This window comes from Triturus cristatus, chromosome 2_2, assembly GCF_964204655.1.
Source record: "Triturus cristatus chromosome 2_2, aTriCri1.1, whole genome shotgun sequence".
Classification (NCBI taxonomy): domain Eukaryota; kingdom Metazoa; phylum Chordata; class Amphibia; order Caudata; family Salamandridae; genus Triturus; species Triturus cristatus.
This window is the reverse complement of record NC_140582.1, coordinates 216876420-216895328: the sequence shown is the minus strand read 5'-3', so window position 1 is coordinate 216895328 and position 18909 is coordinate 216876420. Positions and strand designations below refer to the sequence as shown.

At 44.7% G+C, this 18909-nt stretch overlaps 1 protein-coding gene across 2 annotated transcripts in view; it reads right to left on the bottom strand.

Annotated features, from left to right (window-relative positions):
- The window catches only part of PALM2AKAP2 (PALM2 and AKAP2 fusion), an 843707-nt gene that overhangs the window by 291374 nt on the left and 533424 nt on the right, over positions 1-18909 (bottom strand). For both annotated transcript variants that reach the window (XM_085641250.1, XM_085641251.1), the window contains one exon: positions 7671-7753. In XM_085641250.1, the coding sequence (XP_085497376.1) occupies positions 7671-7753 (83 nt within the window). The remainder of the gene's footprint in view (positions 1-7670; positions 7754-18909) is intronic.

Here is an 18909-nt window from a genome sequence, read left to right as displayed (position 1 = left end):
CGAATCATAATAGGGCGGTCAAGAGACAACCACCGCCGCGCTCCCACGAGCCTGGCACACCGTGGACTGCCAAATTCATAATCGGGCGCCAATTGAAGTGCCCAGAAGCCAAGACTTGAACCTGGTTCCTCCGTTTCATATTTGGCAGCTCTGGTTGTAATGCCAGACACTTACCATCTGAAAGTACACAATGCATGCCACGATTCCTCTTTCCCGTCATGTCTATCTCTTGCTGATCAGCTTGTATCCAGTGCACATGGGTGTTTTGTGATCACGTGATGCCGCTGTAGATTCTCACTGTCCAGCTCCCGCCCTCCACCTCATCCTTTGCTTGATGCAATCTCCTTAACAGTATCAGCCTCGTGCATATACACGTTTGGTTCCCTGCCTTTCTGAACCAAAAGCTAAGTTAACACCTAAAAAAATATATAACTATATTTTTAAAAATCTTGATTCATTTTTGTAATAAGCGCGGTCGAGGATCGCACCACTGGCAGGTATCATTAAGGCATCAAAACACAATAAACGGCAATTCTGCAGTTACTATTTCTGCAATAATCAGAGGCCACGACCTCTTGTGCAAGGTTTATCCTTAATAGATTGGATGTACTTCTTTTTATTATTATTGTTTTCCTTTGGATTGACCCTGCTAGGCATCCATACACTGTCCACTTGTCACCATGGTGCAGGAGCAGGCCAATAAAGTAATCAAGCGATTAGACGCAACAACCAGTTGTAATGACATTACCTTTCCCCCTCCCAGAGACATGTGTAATCCCATCAGCTGCAACAACTCTGGGGGGGGGGGGATTCCGCATTTGATACTAAAATAGGCAGTTTTAAGTAACACACTTTCCTGTAGCTCAGGTATTATTAGCTCTTGGTTTATAAACATGTTTTATTCATTGCCACTAGCTAATACTAAACTATTTAAACTATAAATACGTTTATTTAAAATAAGTGCGCGGGCCAGCTGAATGTCGATAAAATAAAGAGCTCTCCTTGCCTGCAAGTATGTCATTGGAATGACTTCAGTGATAGTGTCATTGCGCCCTCGGGACATTTGGCCTGTTTTCTGTGAATGGCTGATGCCTCAGGCCTTCACCCAGCAGAGGGCCTGATCAGCATTTTAAGTGGTTTACCCTTTCAGCGTAGCGCTGTTTTAGAGCCAAAACAGAACCTACTGCTCGTTTTTCAGTAAACTGACTACTTCTCAGGAAGTGGTTGGATCTATCACATTTCCTTGCATTGCCGAAAGAGTGCCTTCTCTGCCTTGTGCAAAGTGGGCTCATCAGGTTGTATGCACATTTAGTCATTACCAGAGAAAGCCTGGCAGCCATGTTGAAAAAGCTGCTTGTAGCCAATGCAGTGGTAGTAGACGCTTCACCTGTGAAGGCCGCCTCCTTCTCTCCTCCCCTATTTGTACTCTGGGAACTTGGGGCCTAAACACCAAACCCCCATCTCCCACCTTCCTGCATCCCTGCTGTTGTGTTCCATTCTAGTGTCTTCCTCTGAAGGTGTTCGCTTCCTGTCCTCCTTGCGCCTTTGCCTGTCTCGTGATCTTTAACTGTCCCCAACCCTGGCGTTCCGTCAATGAGGGCATGCTGCACAGCATCTCAGTTTGTCAGCCGAGAATCCAGCATGGATCTTAGAGCTCACCTGCTATCACTGTTGGTGTGTACCAGCCCCCCAAAAACAGATGCCTGTCCACACACCATTACCGCTAACACCACGCTGTGCTGCTAGAGCCATGGCAGCTCCTGCACAGCAGGGGGATTTCAGCACCCATGCCCCTCCATGTGTGTGGGTCAGTGAGGTGGGAGCTCAGGTGCAATAAAAGTATTTCCATGGCACAGTCATGGCTTCTATCCCTGGCTGTAAGGTTTATATCACCTTCATATATGTGTATGTAGACAGTTGGCTGTTGGTGACTATTGACACTGTTGGTGACTACATGCATTCATTGTGATTCCATGGAGACTAAACACCTAAATACTGCATAACAACAGCCTGGGAGAATCCTTCCTGCACCCAATGGCAAATTAAGTTGGCCACCCTCATCTAATCACAAGGCATTCTCTGCCAGCATACCTCGCTGCAACAACTATCTACCTGCTGACGATCCATCAACCATCAACACACCTACCTTTGATCTATCTACCTGCTGACGATCCATCAACCATCAACACACCTACCTTTGATCCCCGTATCAACCAACTTTAAATAACCAGTCCCACACACAAAGCTCCTGTCTGTGATCTCTCCTCTCCCACTGCCCCAATCCTAATCCCTAATCACTTCATCTACCACCAACACACCAACCTTTGATCACTGTCTGTACCTGCCTTAAATCTATCAACCATTATTTTCCAAGCAAACTACCTGTGTTTTCACCCTCGGCCTCCAATTAACACATCAATCTGACCACATGTAAATGCTGCATTCAACTCCAACGAGCCTACCTGTAACCTCTGACATTCTATTCAATTTGCTTTCAGATCAAGCTGCTTGTAAGCACTATAGCTGCCTCTTTCAATCTATTCTCCAACCAAATCACATATAACCCAAAATACTTCTCTATCCGAGCTACCAATCGCCAAAAGAGCCACCAATGTAAAATGCACTTTCCATCTACCTCCCCCACATCTACAGATGAATCCATTATCTCTTGTAAATCCACCCATCCAACACATCTTAGGTGAGATTTAGTGAGGACATTAAATAGTTTTAGGTCATTGGCCATATATCTGTGCCGTTCGATCTGCCATGTCGCCGTTCCATGAACAAGTCAAGCCATATTCCTCAGAGCAACCAATCAATTTTCCTACTGGTACACAATCTTCGAATCTCGATAACACAGCTTCCTATATAAATCCTTCCCGTCTTCGCCTAACTAATGGTCCAACAACCACTATACATTTAATATACTTATAGTATAGTTATTTCCCTGTCTGCGTGAGGACCACTTATACAACATGGGGTCAGAGACTCAACATGTCCATGTGAGGTCTACCTCTCATCAACTTACTGGTAGCCTGTTCATCTGTCACAACAACGCACACAGAAACACACGCAAAGCTTGCACGTGCTATGCCTGTACCTTGTATGTGAGGGAAGCTTGCCCTGACACTGCACATGCTGTACATGTTCTGTGCATGTGAAGAAGCATGTGCTACTTTTAGGCGTGAGGTTACTTTGTGCTGGAAGTTTGTAGTGAGGTTTCACTTGTTGTTCCAGATGTGTGTGCATGTGAGCATTCACTGTTGGTGCTTGTCTTACATGTGTTGTAACCTTGGCGTGTGCGAGTGAATTTTTCTTTTTGGGCAGCCATTTCATTTATTAATGGCAGTGGCATAATGCAAAATGATGGTGCCCCTCTGCAGAATGTGAAGAGAGGCCCCTTCAAATCCCATATCTGACAGATATTCATTGGTCTAGGTCTAAATGGGCCCCCCGAAGGGTTGATAGGGCCCTGAAGGGTTGAGCCCTCAGCATTGCAGGGACTGCAGGAGCCTTTGTTTCGCCCCTTATTAATGGACGTGTTTGAGTGTTTTTACACTTCTACTACCATTCCTCTACCCGGCTACCTGAGTAGTACAGCTTATCTCCAGTCGCTCTTTTCCTTTCTAGGGCAATGCCTCAAAGGTTTCTACGGCCACACAGCACATTAATCGAAAGGTTTTATCTAGTCGATTTATGCCCCAACAGCACTTTCATGGTCCGCTCTATAACTCCTCAGGGTTACCCTGACACTACCGTGAATCTTCTCTAACTCTACAGTTCTTAAATTCCCAGATACCAGCACAATTCTTCACCACGTGGCTCCATACGCTGGTGGTCACTCTTACTACACAAATGTCCAATTGTGGCTCCCGAGCCATGGCAGCCAGATTCACCTAAATATTGGTGCGGCCCATGGCAGGTCACATGAGCTACATCCAGTAGCATAACACAAAATGATGGGGCCCCTGCAGAATGTGATGAGGGCCCCTGGGCCTCCCATATCTTATAGCTATTCATTGATCTTGGCCTGAATGGGGGCCTTCTGATGGGGTTGGTTGCCCTTGAACAGGGTGGGGGGCCCAGTGCCACAGGGTGCTGCCGGGGCTTGTTTTAGGCCCCAGGCTACATTAATGCCAGGTGAGTCGTGCGGCTCATGGGATGCCCTGGCCCATGGGGACGAGGTCCAATTACAAAGGCATGAGAATTACCACACTTGCCCGTTCCCAAAACCATGAATAAATTACTATTTAAAATGTTTTTGTATACACCAAAAACCAGCTCTGGGCACACAAGCTGCCCTGTCTTGAAGAGAGCCGGGAACATATGTATGTGACTAGTTAACTTAGGCAATTGGAAAGCATAACACAATGCTAGTCGCCCTATAGTATATGTGCATGTAAATATATGTATAGAATACAATGTACTTGTTCAACCATGAATTTGACCTTCATGCGAATCAGGCAGTAGTGATGCATGAGAAGATACGAGTCTAGATATAAAAAAATCATACATGCACTTATACATTTTTATTCATACCTGCCAGCGAATAAAACAGGCATTACGAAACGTAAAGGATGTTTTAACAGTCTGTGCACCCTCATGATATAATTATGTGTATACGCATGACGTCACATAAACAGAATTGATGATGCAGTGCACTTTTCCATCAAGTGTCCTCAGAGGTTTATGATCTTGTTTTGTATTTATTAGTGCTCTGAAGCGTGCTCCTTACCCAGAGAGCGCTATACAAAAACAAGTACATTTCACATTATCACACAGAAATTCGAAAATAACGTTTTAAAGTAAATGTAGTTATTGTACATGCACTGGTTTATTTTCTTCATATTAAAGAGTAGTTCAGCTTTCATGTTACACAAAGCGACAACATTGTGAATCAAAGGGGAGGTAAGCATGGTTGGTACATTTACAATGGTCTGTATTCAGAAAGTAACATACATGTTTTAATTGTATTTATTGAAAGTGATAATGCAAACTTTCCAATAAGTGTCAGGTGTGTCTTTCACTTTCAGCCATATACCTGTCTCCTTTGCACCCCATTAACAGGCTGATTGCTAATGCGCTAACATTAATATGTCTTTGAAGGAGGCAGGCGGCATCAGGAAATAGTGAAAACAAAGGGCGGAATGGATGAGCAGAAAGGGAGAGCAGAGGGGGTGAAAGAGCTTCCACAATGCAGAGAGACTACAGCTTATAGTCCGCTCAGCCTACAGCTGATAAGACTACATTTAACCAGGGACGTTTTAGCAGCATTATAGGCCCCCCAGCTACGAGGTCGACCACTCTAGCCGTCCTGCCACATTCATTACAAGAATCTGGGGAGCCCCAGCGAATAATTATAAGAATCCGGGGACCCCCACTGGAATCTGGGGATACCGGCCTAAGCAATTTCGATTATTTGAACCACAAAACAATACACAAACGATTAAATATGTTATGTAATTTACAAACAAACACACACAAAAATCAAAATTTTAATGGGAGGGTTGGAGCTTTTCTAAATGATGGCAACTCATCATCTATACTTTATTCTGTTTGATGCACTTGCACTGTTTCACAAATCCATCTGTTGATACCAACTTCGGGGAAGATTTATGTTTCCTGGCGCATTCCTGCAAATCAGCAGGGATGTGCCAGGAAAGATGCGTCACTCAAGCTTACCCTTGCGCCACCACAGATGCGCTGCATTTACAATGCAGCGCATCATGGCGCAAGGATAAACAGATGCGTGATGCATCTGATGGCATAAGGGCGGCGCATTGCTGAGTCGTGTCGCAAGCACGACGCAACTCCAGCAATGCTCAGGGGCTGCCCATACCGAACATGCTGCGTCATGCCTTACGCCTGCTTCAAGCAGGCGCAGGGTTTTGACGCAGCAGAGTCGGAAATGTGACTCAGTGAAATCTTGTAGATTTCACTGCGTCACTTTTCCGAGGCTTTTTCTGACGGAACGCCCACCCTGCATACATTAAACCTGACGCGGGTTTAATGTAGCGCAGGGCTTTACAACGTGACGCATCTTCCTAGATGCGTCACGTTGTAAATATGGCGCAACATGGCGCATGTTTACGCCGCCGCTGCGTCACAGAAGTGACGCAACGGCGGCGTAAATGTCTCGCAAGGGGCTTGTAAATCTGCTCCCTCATTTTTAGCTACCCATTTAAAATGTCTTCACATTTACAGAAAGCTTTAATATTTTCAATTTTACAAGTTGCTTTTTTATTTTAATGCACTTTATTAATCTGTTAATATTAATCAATTTTCAAAGCAGGCACAGACGCCCTGAGTACTCTACGCGGACCACCAGGGGTCCCAGGATCACAGGTTAAGAACCACTGAAATAGGATAATCAATACAACAAACTGTAAAAGGTTAAGAAAGGTCATATAAGATTAACTATGAACTAGTGCTTCGCCTCTCTATTGGTACCCTAGAGGTTTCCATTGGTTCTGGTCAAGAAATGTCATTCTGACATCCATGGCCTGCCACAGTATGGTTCAGGTATGAGGCCAAATGCTGAGAACTGGTCATTTTAGTAGATTTGCTTATTTGTTTATCCACAAAGAGACCTATGTAATGTAAATTGATACTTGTATAGCGCACTACTCACCCGCAAGGGTCTCAAGGCGCTTGTACGAATACCGCTGTGGAACCCATCCTGGCTTTCCCTGTGAGGTGTCCACTCCTGGGCACCCCCAAGGTGGAGGCCAGGCATCCTTAGCGTTGTGGGGGCCGTTGTGGAGATTAAGCAAGCTATTGCCCAGAGTTGCAGAGTGGGACTCCATGATTGGAATGGCACCAAGGCAAGAATTATCAGGTCCGTGGAATTTTTGAGCCCAAGACCCGCCGAGGCGGGGAATTGAACCCTGGTCCCGGGCTAGACCTCTGCATCAGGGTCTGCCACTCTAATCATTGAGCCACACTTCTCCACTATCTGAACACAGGCAAACTATCCACGTCTTCTGAAAGGCAGATCCAGAAAACACTCTAGAAATACTTTATTCTGTCAAATGTTCCTTAGATGCATAAAAGGCCCAAGGTTGGAAATTCCTCTAATTTGATAAATTATCCCTTTGAAATAAACTGATCAGACAACTTCTGTGGTATCTATCATATTATGCTTGAGACCTTGCAAGGGGTATGGAAAGTACTATATACCTAATTGACACCTTCTTAGAAACCATAATCCTACAATCTAATAATGCCTAATCTCCTCCAATCTATCTGTTAATTCCACCAACATTGTGCATGAACACATCTACCCCACTAATGAACACAATTAACCCTGCCAGTTAAATCTACACAAAGACAGTGGAATAAATGCATGCAACGGTCTCCTTGAGTGCACACGACTACTCCCACTAACCAACAACAATCAATAACCATTGGATTAAGCACAAACCTTGGGTTCCAGAGCAGTGTTCTGCCCGGCATTCAGAGATCCCACACCTCATCAGAGGTAGCAAATGCTATAGAAATAGAGTTACAACACAATAGAAATACCTACACAATTCAATCTGAACCCACACGCTGATGGCAACACCAGTTGCAAACCAGAACACACACAAGAATTTCAATGTCCGTCCAGTCAGGTGCAGTTACAATGAACCGGAGTTCAGGGGTCAATTACCCCTTAAATCTTAACTCACCGCAGTGGACCGCTCAGCTCCAGGGCTTTCATACGTGTTGGATCCTCTCTGGTCTTCCAACTGCACATGCTTCCCCTTCACTTCTAGAAAGCAAATGAATTTTGTCAAAAGAATGGAAGCACATGCACGTCAACAAGATTCTGCACCACCTCTCTCATTGCGCCGTTGATTCTTTCCACAGGGACATCTGGAGGCAGCTTTGTGCATTGCACTCACCTTACAGGGCCTTAGCCAGAGTCATAAATATCATGTCTGTCTGCCAGAATGTTGATGTATTTATGGAGGGTGGTGGAAGCCTAAAATGACCAGAGAATACTGGCCCACTTGAAGATCTCTCCTTTCAAAGGTAAAGCCTCAGCATGTCAACCTGTAGTAGACTGCAGTGGTTCGGAGGCCGCTAGACACAGATAGATTGTATTTGTTCTTCATTTATTAACTAAGCTTTCATTTCAATTCAATATAACTTTATTCGGTTGCAAAACAACTATAAAAGCTTTCCAAAGCCAGGCCTCAACAGTGTCTGAGTGTTGCACAGACAAAATGAGCATGAACTTAATGGTAAGTATTATAATAAAAAATTGACAATAGAGAGGGGAAATGTTCATGCCTTTCAAATTATAGCATGTGGCAGCAGGGCTTGGAAACAGCAGGTGGATAAACGCGGAGGGAGTTCATGGGATGGGAGAGGAACACTTTGAGAGGAACTACTATTGGGGCAGACTGTGAAGCCAGAGTTTTGGCACAAGGCCCTGCAGGATTTCCCAGTCCTTACTTCATTATGACATATATAGAAGCGAACCCGAAGATGCGTATATTATGGGAGGAGAGTTGCAACAGGTGTGGCAGAGTAGACATGTTTGTGCTCAGGCAGGTGTTACAGGTAGGACTTAGGGGAAGGTAGATCTCACTGTGGTGTAGTCATCTGTCTGAGTTAGGGTGTACTTAAGTTCGGATTTGGAGACGTTGAGTGAAGGTATTTTCCTAAGAGAGAGGACAAAGAGTTCCAGATTTTGGGGAGACTGCATAGGGAAACTGTGGCATGGTCTTCTGTTTCTTGAATTCAGGAGCTGTCAGCCACAGGCCTCTTTTGCTCCTGCATCAGAAAACACTACCTAAAATCGTTAACTTTTATGCTAGGTATTTTGGCGTGTTAAGATGGACAGCCTTGCAGTCAAGCTTGAAGGAACATCTAGCATTTAGGAGGGTTTCAGCAGCTAAACTATCTCAGAGAAACAAAACAGTTCTGAAGGATATGTAGGGATTCTGGTGCTGTTGAAATGACCAAGCCTCTCATAATGTGTGCCTTAGGCAATAAGCAAAGTATTTGAAAATACCAAATGGCCAAAATCGAGTCCATCTTTATGGGGTGACATCCTCCAGGGCAGTCAAGGCTGGTTCTATTGAAGTGGTGATAGCATCCTTCAGCAAAGTAAAGAAGCCCCCTTCTGCCACGCGGGAGCTCTTGCCCTCAGCAAAGCCAACACAAATGCAATTACGGCCAGATGCTACCTGTCTCATGAGAGGAGGTGGACAGGAATGGAAATCATATCATTAGCAGCTACTGAGTAGGCTATATCGTCATGCCTGCTGAAGACAGGGAGCTAGCGGAGCAGCAACCAAAAATGGCTGATGAGCTCGTTTAAAATATCCACCACGGCCATGTCTGCCAACAACTTCACAAGTTATTACTTCTTCGCGGTTGTCTGATGGAATATCGAGGAAACAAATATGGTGTGGACAGAATATTGGGTCAAAAATATCGAGAACCAAAATATCAAGAAAGATTTACTGTTCTTAACTCCACATCTACGGACCTTGAAGATATATATATCGTCAAGGTATGTGGAGGTAAGTATAGTTAAAGTTTGCTTACCCATAGAAACTTACCTTTACAATATTTTTGTACTCGATATTCTTGACACAATATTTTGTCCACACAATATTTTTTTTCCGATATTTTGTGCAAAAAGCCTTCTTCACTGCATCAATAGAGCAGGTTATTAACCACTGTGTAAATACGTGATGTTTCTTCCCAAGTGCTAAACAAGTTTCTGAGCATTGCAAAAATGGGATAATCTTAGCAAAACGACTGAGCTCTACATGTGTTCTCCACATTGGCTACGAGGATTATTTAATTCTATTCAGAACGACGTTTTAAAGGTAGGTAGTCTTCTCAGCCCAGTTCCTCGTTACACCCCTCTTCCTCAAAAAGGGGAGAGTGCTGCATCTACACGGCTGGCCCTCCCTCATTCCTAAAGATGAAATAGCAGCCTAATTTGCTAAAAGAAAAGTCATCTTTAGCCTTTACAAGTGTTAGAAATAGGGCTACCTATTGCACAAAGAGTTTAGTTCCTTCATTTTCAAATGGTGTTGATTACCAAGAAAATCTGGGTGATCCCTCAGGCATGAAAAATGTCAGCATCTACGCCTGCACCAGGATTCAAGATGGCGTCCCACATCTAGTTATGCCTGAGGTGAATGTGTTAAAGGTTTAGCTTTCGGTATTGTACATTTGAAAAGAGAACTGATCGATTAAATCCAGTCTTTATCTTGTACAATTTTCAATTTCAATCTTGGGGCAAAAAACGAAAAATTATTATTTAAGATTAAGGCTATTATTCATTCCGGATTTAACAAATAGAGAGCGTCAGTTCCAACGAGGCTAAGGACCAGACATCTTGTTGTTTATGTTCTGAAGCAGATACTACTGTAGAAAACATTGTATGCTTATGTCCTACTCTGTTAGAATTACAGAAAAGGTATTTACAGTATACCCACTCTTCTGGCAGAGTAAATAATCAATTAGAAAAGGTAAAAAAACTTTGTAAATAGTTATAGATTCTGAGATATTTTTGCAGAACGTCCCAGATCCGTAGACTTTCAGGATGTGTATTTTCACATGCATGGCCACAGAAGCAACTGCTAATTGCTCAGGTTTGTGGTATGAGAAAACACTGCAAGGACATGAGCCTAAGCAAACCTGATAAGATAAAGCCACTACCAATAGAATCATACATTCTAATGTAGAATGTATGGATTCAGCTTCTCTGCCTGAGTTGCACGATTATGGAGCAACATTCCCGCATCAATGCAACATCTGAAAAATGTTTTACATTTTAGAGTGGAATTCAAAAGTGTGTATTAGCCTGCCTTTCAAACTGTAGTACGTCAATTTTATTTTTCCATATCTTGTGATAGGCAGTGATGGCTCTTACGTTATGGAGCGTCGCCCTCCCTGCTGAAAGATAGCAGAGGCAAGGACATAAATAAAATTATAATAAAACTTTTTTATTATTACTTTATTTTGCGTCCTGCAGGCTGCCTGCCAGCCGAGCCGAGGGAGGGGCAGGGACAGCCACAGTGGCGCTGCAGCACCAGGGAGCAGGGGGGAGTGGTGGGCACTGCTAAATGCGCATGATGGTTTGGCTGGCCCAAAAAGGCCGGCCAAACAGTCATGCGCACTTAGCATTTCTCCACCTAGCTGCATTGTACAGCTGGGTAGAGAAACCAACACAGGCTCCCAGTCTATGTCTGAGCGCTGCACAGCGGCGCTCAGACCAATCCCAGTGCTGCTCACACGCTGAGAACTTAAATAGTATCAATAACTTAGATACCAAAGGAACACAACCAAAAACTACTAAAATATTTACAAACGATCAGAATGGAATCACAATTAAGGGAAAGACGGGGGGGTCAGCACAAGTTGAATCAATGTCTCCGGTAGAAGGCAACAGTGCTCATCATTCTAAACCATGAGACTTGGTGTAGCTGAGCCAACGTGTAACGCCGATGTTTCGACCCTGACGACAGCCTAATTCATTGATGTCATGGCGGGTCTTCTTCAAGGCTAGGAGGTAGTAGACAGCCCAAGTTGAGGTATAAATCGCTCAAGTGAACCTCTTCCAATCGAGGCTGGCGGGTGCCTTCTACCGGAGACATTGATTCGACTTGTGCTGACCCCCCCACCCCGTCTTTCCCTTAATTGTGAATCCATTCTGATCGTTTGTAAATATTTTACCCACACCTGTATATAATGCATTCAAGTCACAACAGTCACTGAGCACTTACTTCACTGTACTATATGTCACTGCTTATTTTGACAGCCTTAGTAACTAAAATAAATATTCAGATTGTATCTGACATTTATGAAGTAATTATTGGTTGTGTTCCTTTGGTATCTAAGTTAGTGATACTATTTAAATTGCCTATGCTTATGTGAAGAAATCAGTCTTGTACCCGACAGAATCACTGTAGTTTTGTTGCTAAATACCCAGGTTCTGAGGGACACAGGGTCTCCCCATTGTTTCTGTGACACATGCTGAGAATAGCATAGGGTGGAGGGCAACCATTTCAGGAGACCCCCTTTCAGCCCAAGCGAATGAATATCTGTGAGATACGGGGGACTCTGGGGCCCATCTTCACCTTCTGCAAGAGGGCCCCATCACTTTGCGTTATGCTGCTGTGCTTATGATGGCCTCCTTGACATGAACCCCAGACCTGTGCACCTGAAGACATTTACAACAATAAACTCCGAGGTACTGTGACTGAAGTAATATTATGGGCTGTCACACTCAGAGAGCCCGGAAGTGCCGAGAACAGATATTTAGATAATTAAATGTACTGCGTCATTGTCCTGTTGCTAACCACACAAGAAGCAATAAGAGAAATAACACGAATAGGCACAGAACAGGCACAGAACAGTCACGTCAGCGCTTTCTGACTCACGTGACCATCTATTTGCGCGCGCTGCAGACGTGCGCCTTCTGGTATGTATTGTGCTGACTTTGCAGTTTCTGTTTGCCACGTGCAGTTGTTGATGTTCTCAACCGCGAGCTGTGTGTTGGGGGCAGATGCTTTCACCGGGGCCATGACATAAGACTTCAGCCCCCATCACCACACCCGTAACTCCTGTTACCCCAGAGTGAGATTTTACCATGTGTGGGAATATAACTTGCGTTCTCCTATTATTTTACCTGTTTACAGGGCATTTTCCCCGATACATTTCGACAGGTTCTACCAGGGGAAAGCTGTCAGGGATAAACAGCCTTCTGCAATAATTATCGTGTAACTCGAAATTCTAATCCCCAACACGTGTTTGTGGAAGGATTGGAAGTCAATTCAAAGTCAAAATCGGGCTCTGACACAGAGGACTTCAGCCATGATTATTAGGGTGACAGACTGCGGTGTGGTATTTACCGCACTTTGCAAATAAAGATACCAGGTGGGGTATTTGCCTGTTACTCTAAAAGCCTTCAATTCTGAGTTTTGGCCATGGAAATGAGGTGTAACATCATGCGAAGGGAAACAGACATTACAACACAGCAGTTTCAGTACATGCCATTACAACGCATGCGTTACAACACATGCTCCATTACAACATGTAACCTCTACTAAGCATTTGTTTACTATGCATATCCTTTTACCACACATGCCTTTACAACGAATTTACTTGTAAAGGTATGTACGGAAAAGGTATATGTGTAGCAGTAAGGGCATAGTCATGGAAACAGCCCCGTTGGTAGCAGCCACAGCCCGTGCAGGTTAGAGCAGTGGGGCCAGGTGGGGGTGGATTTCGACAAACGATGACGAGGCAAAATTATGTATTTATTTATTTAATTTTCCCTTGTGATCATCTGTCAAATCCTCCCCCAACCCGGCCCCACCGCTCTTACCTGCACGGGCCACGGCTGGTTGGTAAGCAATCCACATCGTAAGAGGCAGTAGAGAGACTCTTCTGCTTCCTCACAACGTCGTGCACCGCCCCTCAGACGAGCTGCCTGCAGGAGGAGCTGAGGGCTACTATTTTAGGGGTTTGTGTAAAAGAAGGGCTGGGTGCCGGGGGGGTGTAGTGGTAGTGTTTTATGGTTCAGGGTAAGGGAAGGGCTGGAGGCCGGGTGGGGGGTTCGCTTAGTGGTAGGATTTTAGGGTTTAGGGCAGGGGAAGGGCTGGGGGTCGGGAAGGGTCACACAGGAGTAAGGGTTTAGCGGAAGGGAACGGTATTTTTTAGAAGGGTGGGGTACGCCAGGGACTGGGTTTAGGGTGGGGATCAGGGAATCTTTGCCAGGCATATGCCTTTAACATACATGCTTTTACAATGAAATTCGTTGAAATAACATGGGTGGTCAAGGTTTGTGTTGTAATGGCATTTGCGTTGTAAAACATGCGTGGTAAAGGCATGTGTTACAATGGAATGGGTTGTAACGCCGTACATCCACATGCAGATACAGGGTCCCATTCACGCCTGATGGAGGCCCCGCAGTTATGGCGGGACCTCGGTATTGCAGTTACCCATTGCATGGCTCCCGCATCAAGGTCGGAGGCCCTTTGTAAATTGGCCCCTCACTATTTATTGCACAGATATCTGCATGTTTGTTTTGGATGGTAATTTAACATTAAGGGCATCTTTAGCCGGAATTTAGGCGCTCTGAGAGCAGACATTATATGCTAATGTCCCTGGCTGTTCTTGGGATGCTCCATGTTGGTAATAGCATGTGACAAAACAAACGGGCTTAGAGCCCTCCCATTACTTTCTGCTACTTACCATTGGTGGCACCTACTTCACTCTCAGTTCCTCACTTCTTACTGGTCACGTCTCCTGCTTCCTGCCAACTGCTCACCTCCTCCAGCAGCCTTCTTTGAGCTTCTGTCCATGCCGTGAGGCATGGGCCCAGCACAGCTTCCTGTTTGCGGCCAGTGTTCTTCCACCGGCTACGCTATCTTGAAGGTTTTTTTTTTTTTTTTTTTAGTTTTGGCCAAGCACTCTATAAAAGAGTGTATGGCACTGTATGGTTTCCCTCACTATCCATTGTCCGTTTTCCCCCCACTCCAAGCTGCCGTTCATTTTCACCCCCACCTTGCGTTGTACAATTTCATCCCCAGCCCATTTTCACCCTCACCAGCGCCACTGCCCTCCTCCTGCTCGTCTTTGTTTTTCTACTTACGCCGCCAACCTCTTCCTAGTTGACGTTGTTTTTCTACCCATCCCTGCCCCCGTCTCCTGTTCACCGTTGACCCTCATTCCTCCCATCCTCCCACTTGCAGTTCTCACCTACTGCCCTACATTGTTTAACCCATTTTCCCCTCCCACTCGCCATTGTCTCAATCACTCCCCCACCACACCCTCCTCCCTTGTGTTACTTAATCCCTCCCCAAATTTATATAGCGCAAACCTGTCAAAGTGGCATTAGGGCACATGTTGAGCTCCCTGACATCCTCCCACTCACCGTTGTTTCAAACACCCTCCACTGCCACAATCCTCTCTTGTGTTGCTTGATTTCCCACAACCCTCCTTCATGGTGTGTTTTTTTTACATGGTGCATAGCAGCGCGGGCTAGTGTGCAACAAGGCTTCAAGAAAAAAAATGCTAGGACAGGGTCAATGCTGGCCACGTTTTAGAGCTTATTAAAAAAAACTTTAAGCCGTTTTGCATAGCAGCTCGCACTGCTGGACAACATGTAAAAAACATTTCCAAACCCAATAGATTTCGTAAAAGGCAAAACCTATTGGATTTGCCAATGCTTGTTTTCCTTTGCTGATCAGAGGGTAGTGTTTCTCAATTCTAGTGTCTACCGTTGCGTAATCAACATTCATGCTCACCAGGAGCACCCGTAAGTGGTGCAACGAGGAATCTGCAAGGCAGAAGTAAGACACTTGTGCTGGCAGTCCCCTATGCCTTGTAATCATTTCTAGTGGAAATGATCTCTCTGTGCATCTGAAGGCCTGTTTCACCATGGGCTGTGGAGACATTGGACCGCCTTGTCATTGCCTGCCTGCCTCACTCTCTCCTGACCTATACATGTCACCCGGATTACATAGGTACCTGCTTAGCTCGTGATTCATAGGGCTGTCTCAGATACGTGTTTTGCCTCTGCCGCAGGGCCGGATTAATGTCATAGAGGAATCCACAGTCTTTCAAGTTGGACCTGAGACCATTTGCTTTCCTAGATGCCAATAAAGTCAGATAAGGTGAAGTTTCTTCTTTTCTCGTCACCTCTTTGAAGTCTCCCCATTGTGCCAATGATGTGGACCAAGTTGTGGACCATAGGGGTATCTTTGCATGGATCCACTGCCAACCCCTTGTTATAATAGGGAGAGAATCTGGGTCTTCCTGTGTCCGATGACCTTTCACCATCCCAGAATCCTCCTTTTAGATAATTCCAGCAGTCCTTCACATTGTTTTTTTTTAATTATTGGTTTGTTTTTCATAATATTGACAATGAAAACATCACAACCAATTTGATCCTTTTTGACAACTTTGGAATAACAATAATAACGCTGATTTTGAAGGCTGTGGGAGTGATTGAGGTGTTTGGTACTAACACAAGTTGCAAGGGCATAGCCTAACCGGTACTCCTGAACGTGGGCGGTCACGTCTTTCATAGGCTGTCCACAGAAGCAGAACATCAGTCTATAGCCAACTTTCCCTTGATAGAGCGCAATGGTGAGCTTTCATTTGTAGGGGTGCATTATAATCACGACGTGTTAACCTGTGACAGTAGAATGTGTACTGTAATAATGTGAAACATGATATACTAGGTATATTTTCCATATAAACGCAGAAAAACGAATATCACAATACATGCGTGTTTAGCTGAAAACAATAATGTGTAGACTTGTGCTAGATGCTTACACTTATTCAGGCATCTGATGTGCCCATGTAATCTCTTGAGTTAGAAATGCTCAGTAAAAGAGCTCATTTGTATGTAAACTCATGAGGTCTATCTATTGTTCTCTTATGTTGGCCTGCATTCCTTTCTTGGAATTTGTCATTCTCTTTATGTTCCAGACGCTACATTTCGGTGGTAGGTTTGACTTTGTATTAGTTCCAATGTATTTCTACAACCTCGCCTTGAGGTGTTTGTATGTCCAGTTATTTTTGGCTTGGTAATAGACCCACTAAGCTTGACAACCTGGAGTCTGTGATTCTTCGGAGTCCTGATTCTTTAAACTAATGATTCCAACTGAATGAGTTATTTTTCCCCTCTACCCTTCTATAGCAGACACAAAAGGTCCATGGACCGAGGGTTCCAGAGTACAATTCAGAAGAGGGAACCCGGCTCCTTCACCTCTCAAGGAGAGCTCTGTCAGGGATCTGCACCTCTAGCCCAAAGACACATTCCCTACCCTTAGATTTCTGTTCCTCAGTGACAATTTCTGTTAGTCTCCATGCCCAAATCACTCTTGATGGGGTAGTGCAAAAGTTGAGGGTGGTAGGTTCTGGACATAAGCCTGCCGGACCACCACATTCTCTGCCTGCATGCCATCTCTATATGTCATTTTGAGTGTCTTATGTCTCCAGCTGCCCTCTCCTCAATGTCCCTAATTCTATCATTTCTTTTAGTGGCGTTTGCTTCCATCCAGTTGATTGCTTCCTGAATCTTGGCCAGTGGCAGCTTGAGCTGGGTTGCCGATTTCTTCCTTTTACTATTTGTAATAAATTGAGAGTTACCCAACACATGAGCGAGCCTGGTTCAGCTGGATCGCGAGACCAGTTTATCTAGTGTGCATGTCAGATATTTGCTGCCAGTATGCCTCTATTGTGGAACATGTCCAAGTGAGGATTTGATTGTGCACCTTGAGTGCTACCCATGGGGCGGCGACCTTTACTTTTTGTGTCTATCATGTGCACAATATTTTCTATGATGGTATAGTGCTATCTAGGAGCATTTTCTATCATGCACAACAGGTCACTGGCACTCTATGTGTGTCTTGTTTAGGTGTCAGTACTCACCGAGTGAAAGTGTTTTGCGCTTTTTATCAGTTTCTGCACATGAGATTTGTAAGCCGGAGCCTTGTGTTGGCTCTTTGAGACCATACATTAAATATAGGTAAGGCTGATATAGTATAGTGTGGAACTTGAACCCACTTCATCGACTTATGATTGACACTCGTACAAATGAGTACTGCGTTGACAAATAATATGAAGGTGTTCTTTTTAATTCTAAACAGTTACCGTCAGGATCTGGAGACAGTATCTCAATCATCTTCATCAAGCTGCTGGTTCAGTACTTATTTTTACCATTTCATATATCCCTTGCATACCACAGGTAGCCTACACATCACACAGAAGCATAGGCAGCGTCAGTTAGGTATTTAGACAGAATAGCAGTCCTCTTCGGTTGACGCTGGAAACAGGAAGCACAAAGGCTCCTAAAATCCCCTACGCCAATCACGACGCTGCTGTCACCAGCATGACAGCAGCGTCATGATTGGTCTGAGCGGCCTGGTTCGGCGCTCGGACAGGTAGTAGAAAGCTCTGCATGTTCTCCAACCAGCTGTGCAATACAGTCGGTTGGAGAACATGCTAAGTGAGCATGACGCTTTGGCCAGCCTAAGCTGGCCAGCCAAACAATCATGTGCACTTAGAAAGTGTCCACCACGCCTCCCCCTGCTCAGTGGGCAGCCCAGCGCTGTCCGGCCCTGCGCCGCCCCGCACTTAAGCAGAGCAATTACTGAAAAATAAAATGATGATAACATGGTGTTATTATCATTTTATTTTTCCTGAGAGGCGACGCTCCTCCGCCTTAGTGGAGGAGCCGCCACTGCCATAATTATGTGTATCTGGCACATACTATAAATAGTCCCTGAGATAAAAAATAATCTAGCCTAGAGTATGATCCCCAGTCTGCAGAGTGATATGAGTGTTCTAATTTACCTAAGTATTTCATTCTCTATGAATCTGGCATGCCCAGGTCATCCATGGCCCTCTTCAGGATGATCATTATGGATTTTTTTTGACAGTGGCAAGAAAGGTCCTCTATATTAATCTTTCAAGTACACAATTACATTCTGTTTCCCACAACACAAATATGTCAGTGTGGGGTGCACACATATCAGTACTGTGCACAGATGCATCAACTGTGTTGTGGGCGTGCACGAACAGTATTCACGCATGCACCCCATTTAACAAGCTCCCAAACATTGCATTTCTACCATGTCAGTCATTCATGATTTGCAACACTGACAGTGGAGTTGCTCCGGCCAGCCATACACCTACCGCATATACCCCCCTCGAGTGGGATGAGGGATTAGAGTAAGAATAATAATCATGTCTCCACCTTTGGGGGACTTCCCTCCGTCTCCAGGTGTGTTTCTTGGAGGCATACTATTTGAATCCTATATGGCCTTGTATATGATCCACATTTTGGGGTTAATCCCTTCCAGCACACCCACAACCTGTGTCCTGTACTGATTACACTGGCGGCAGGCATCTACGGGGGCGCAAATATTAATAATAAAA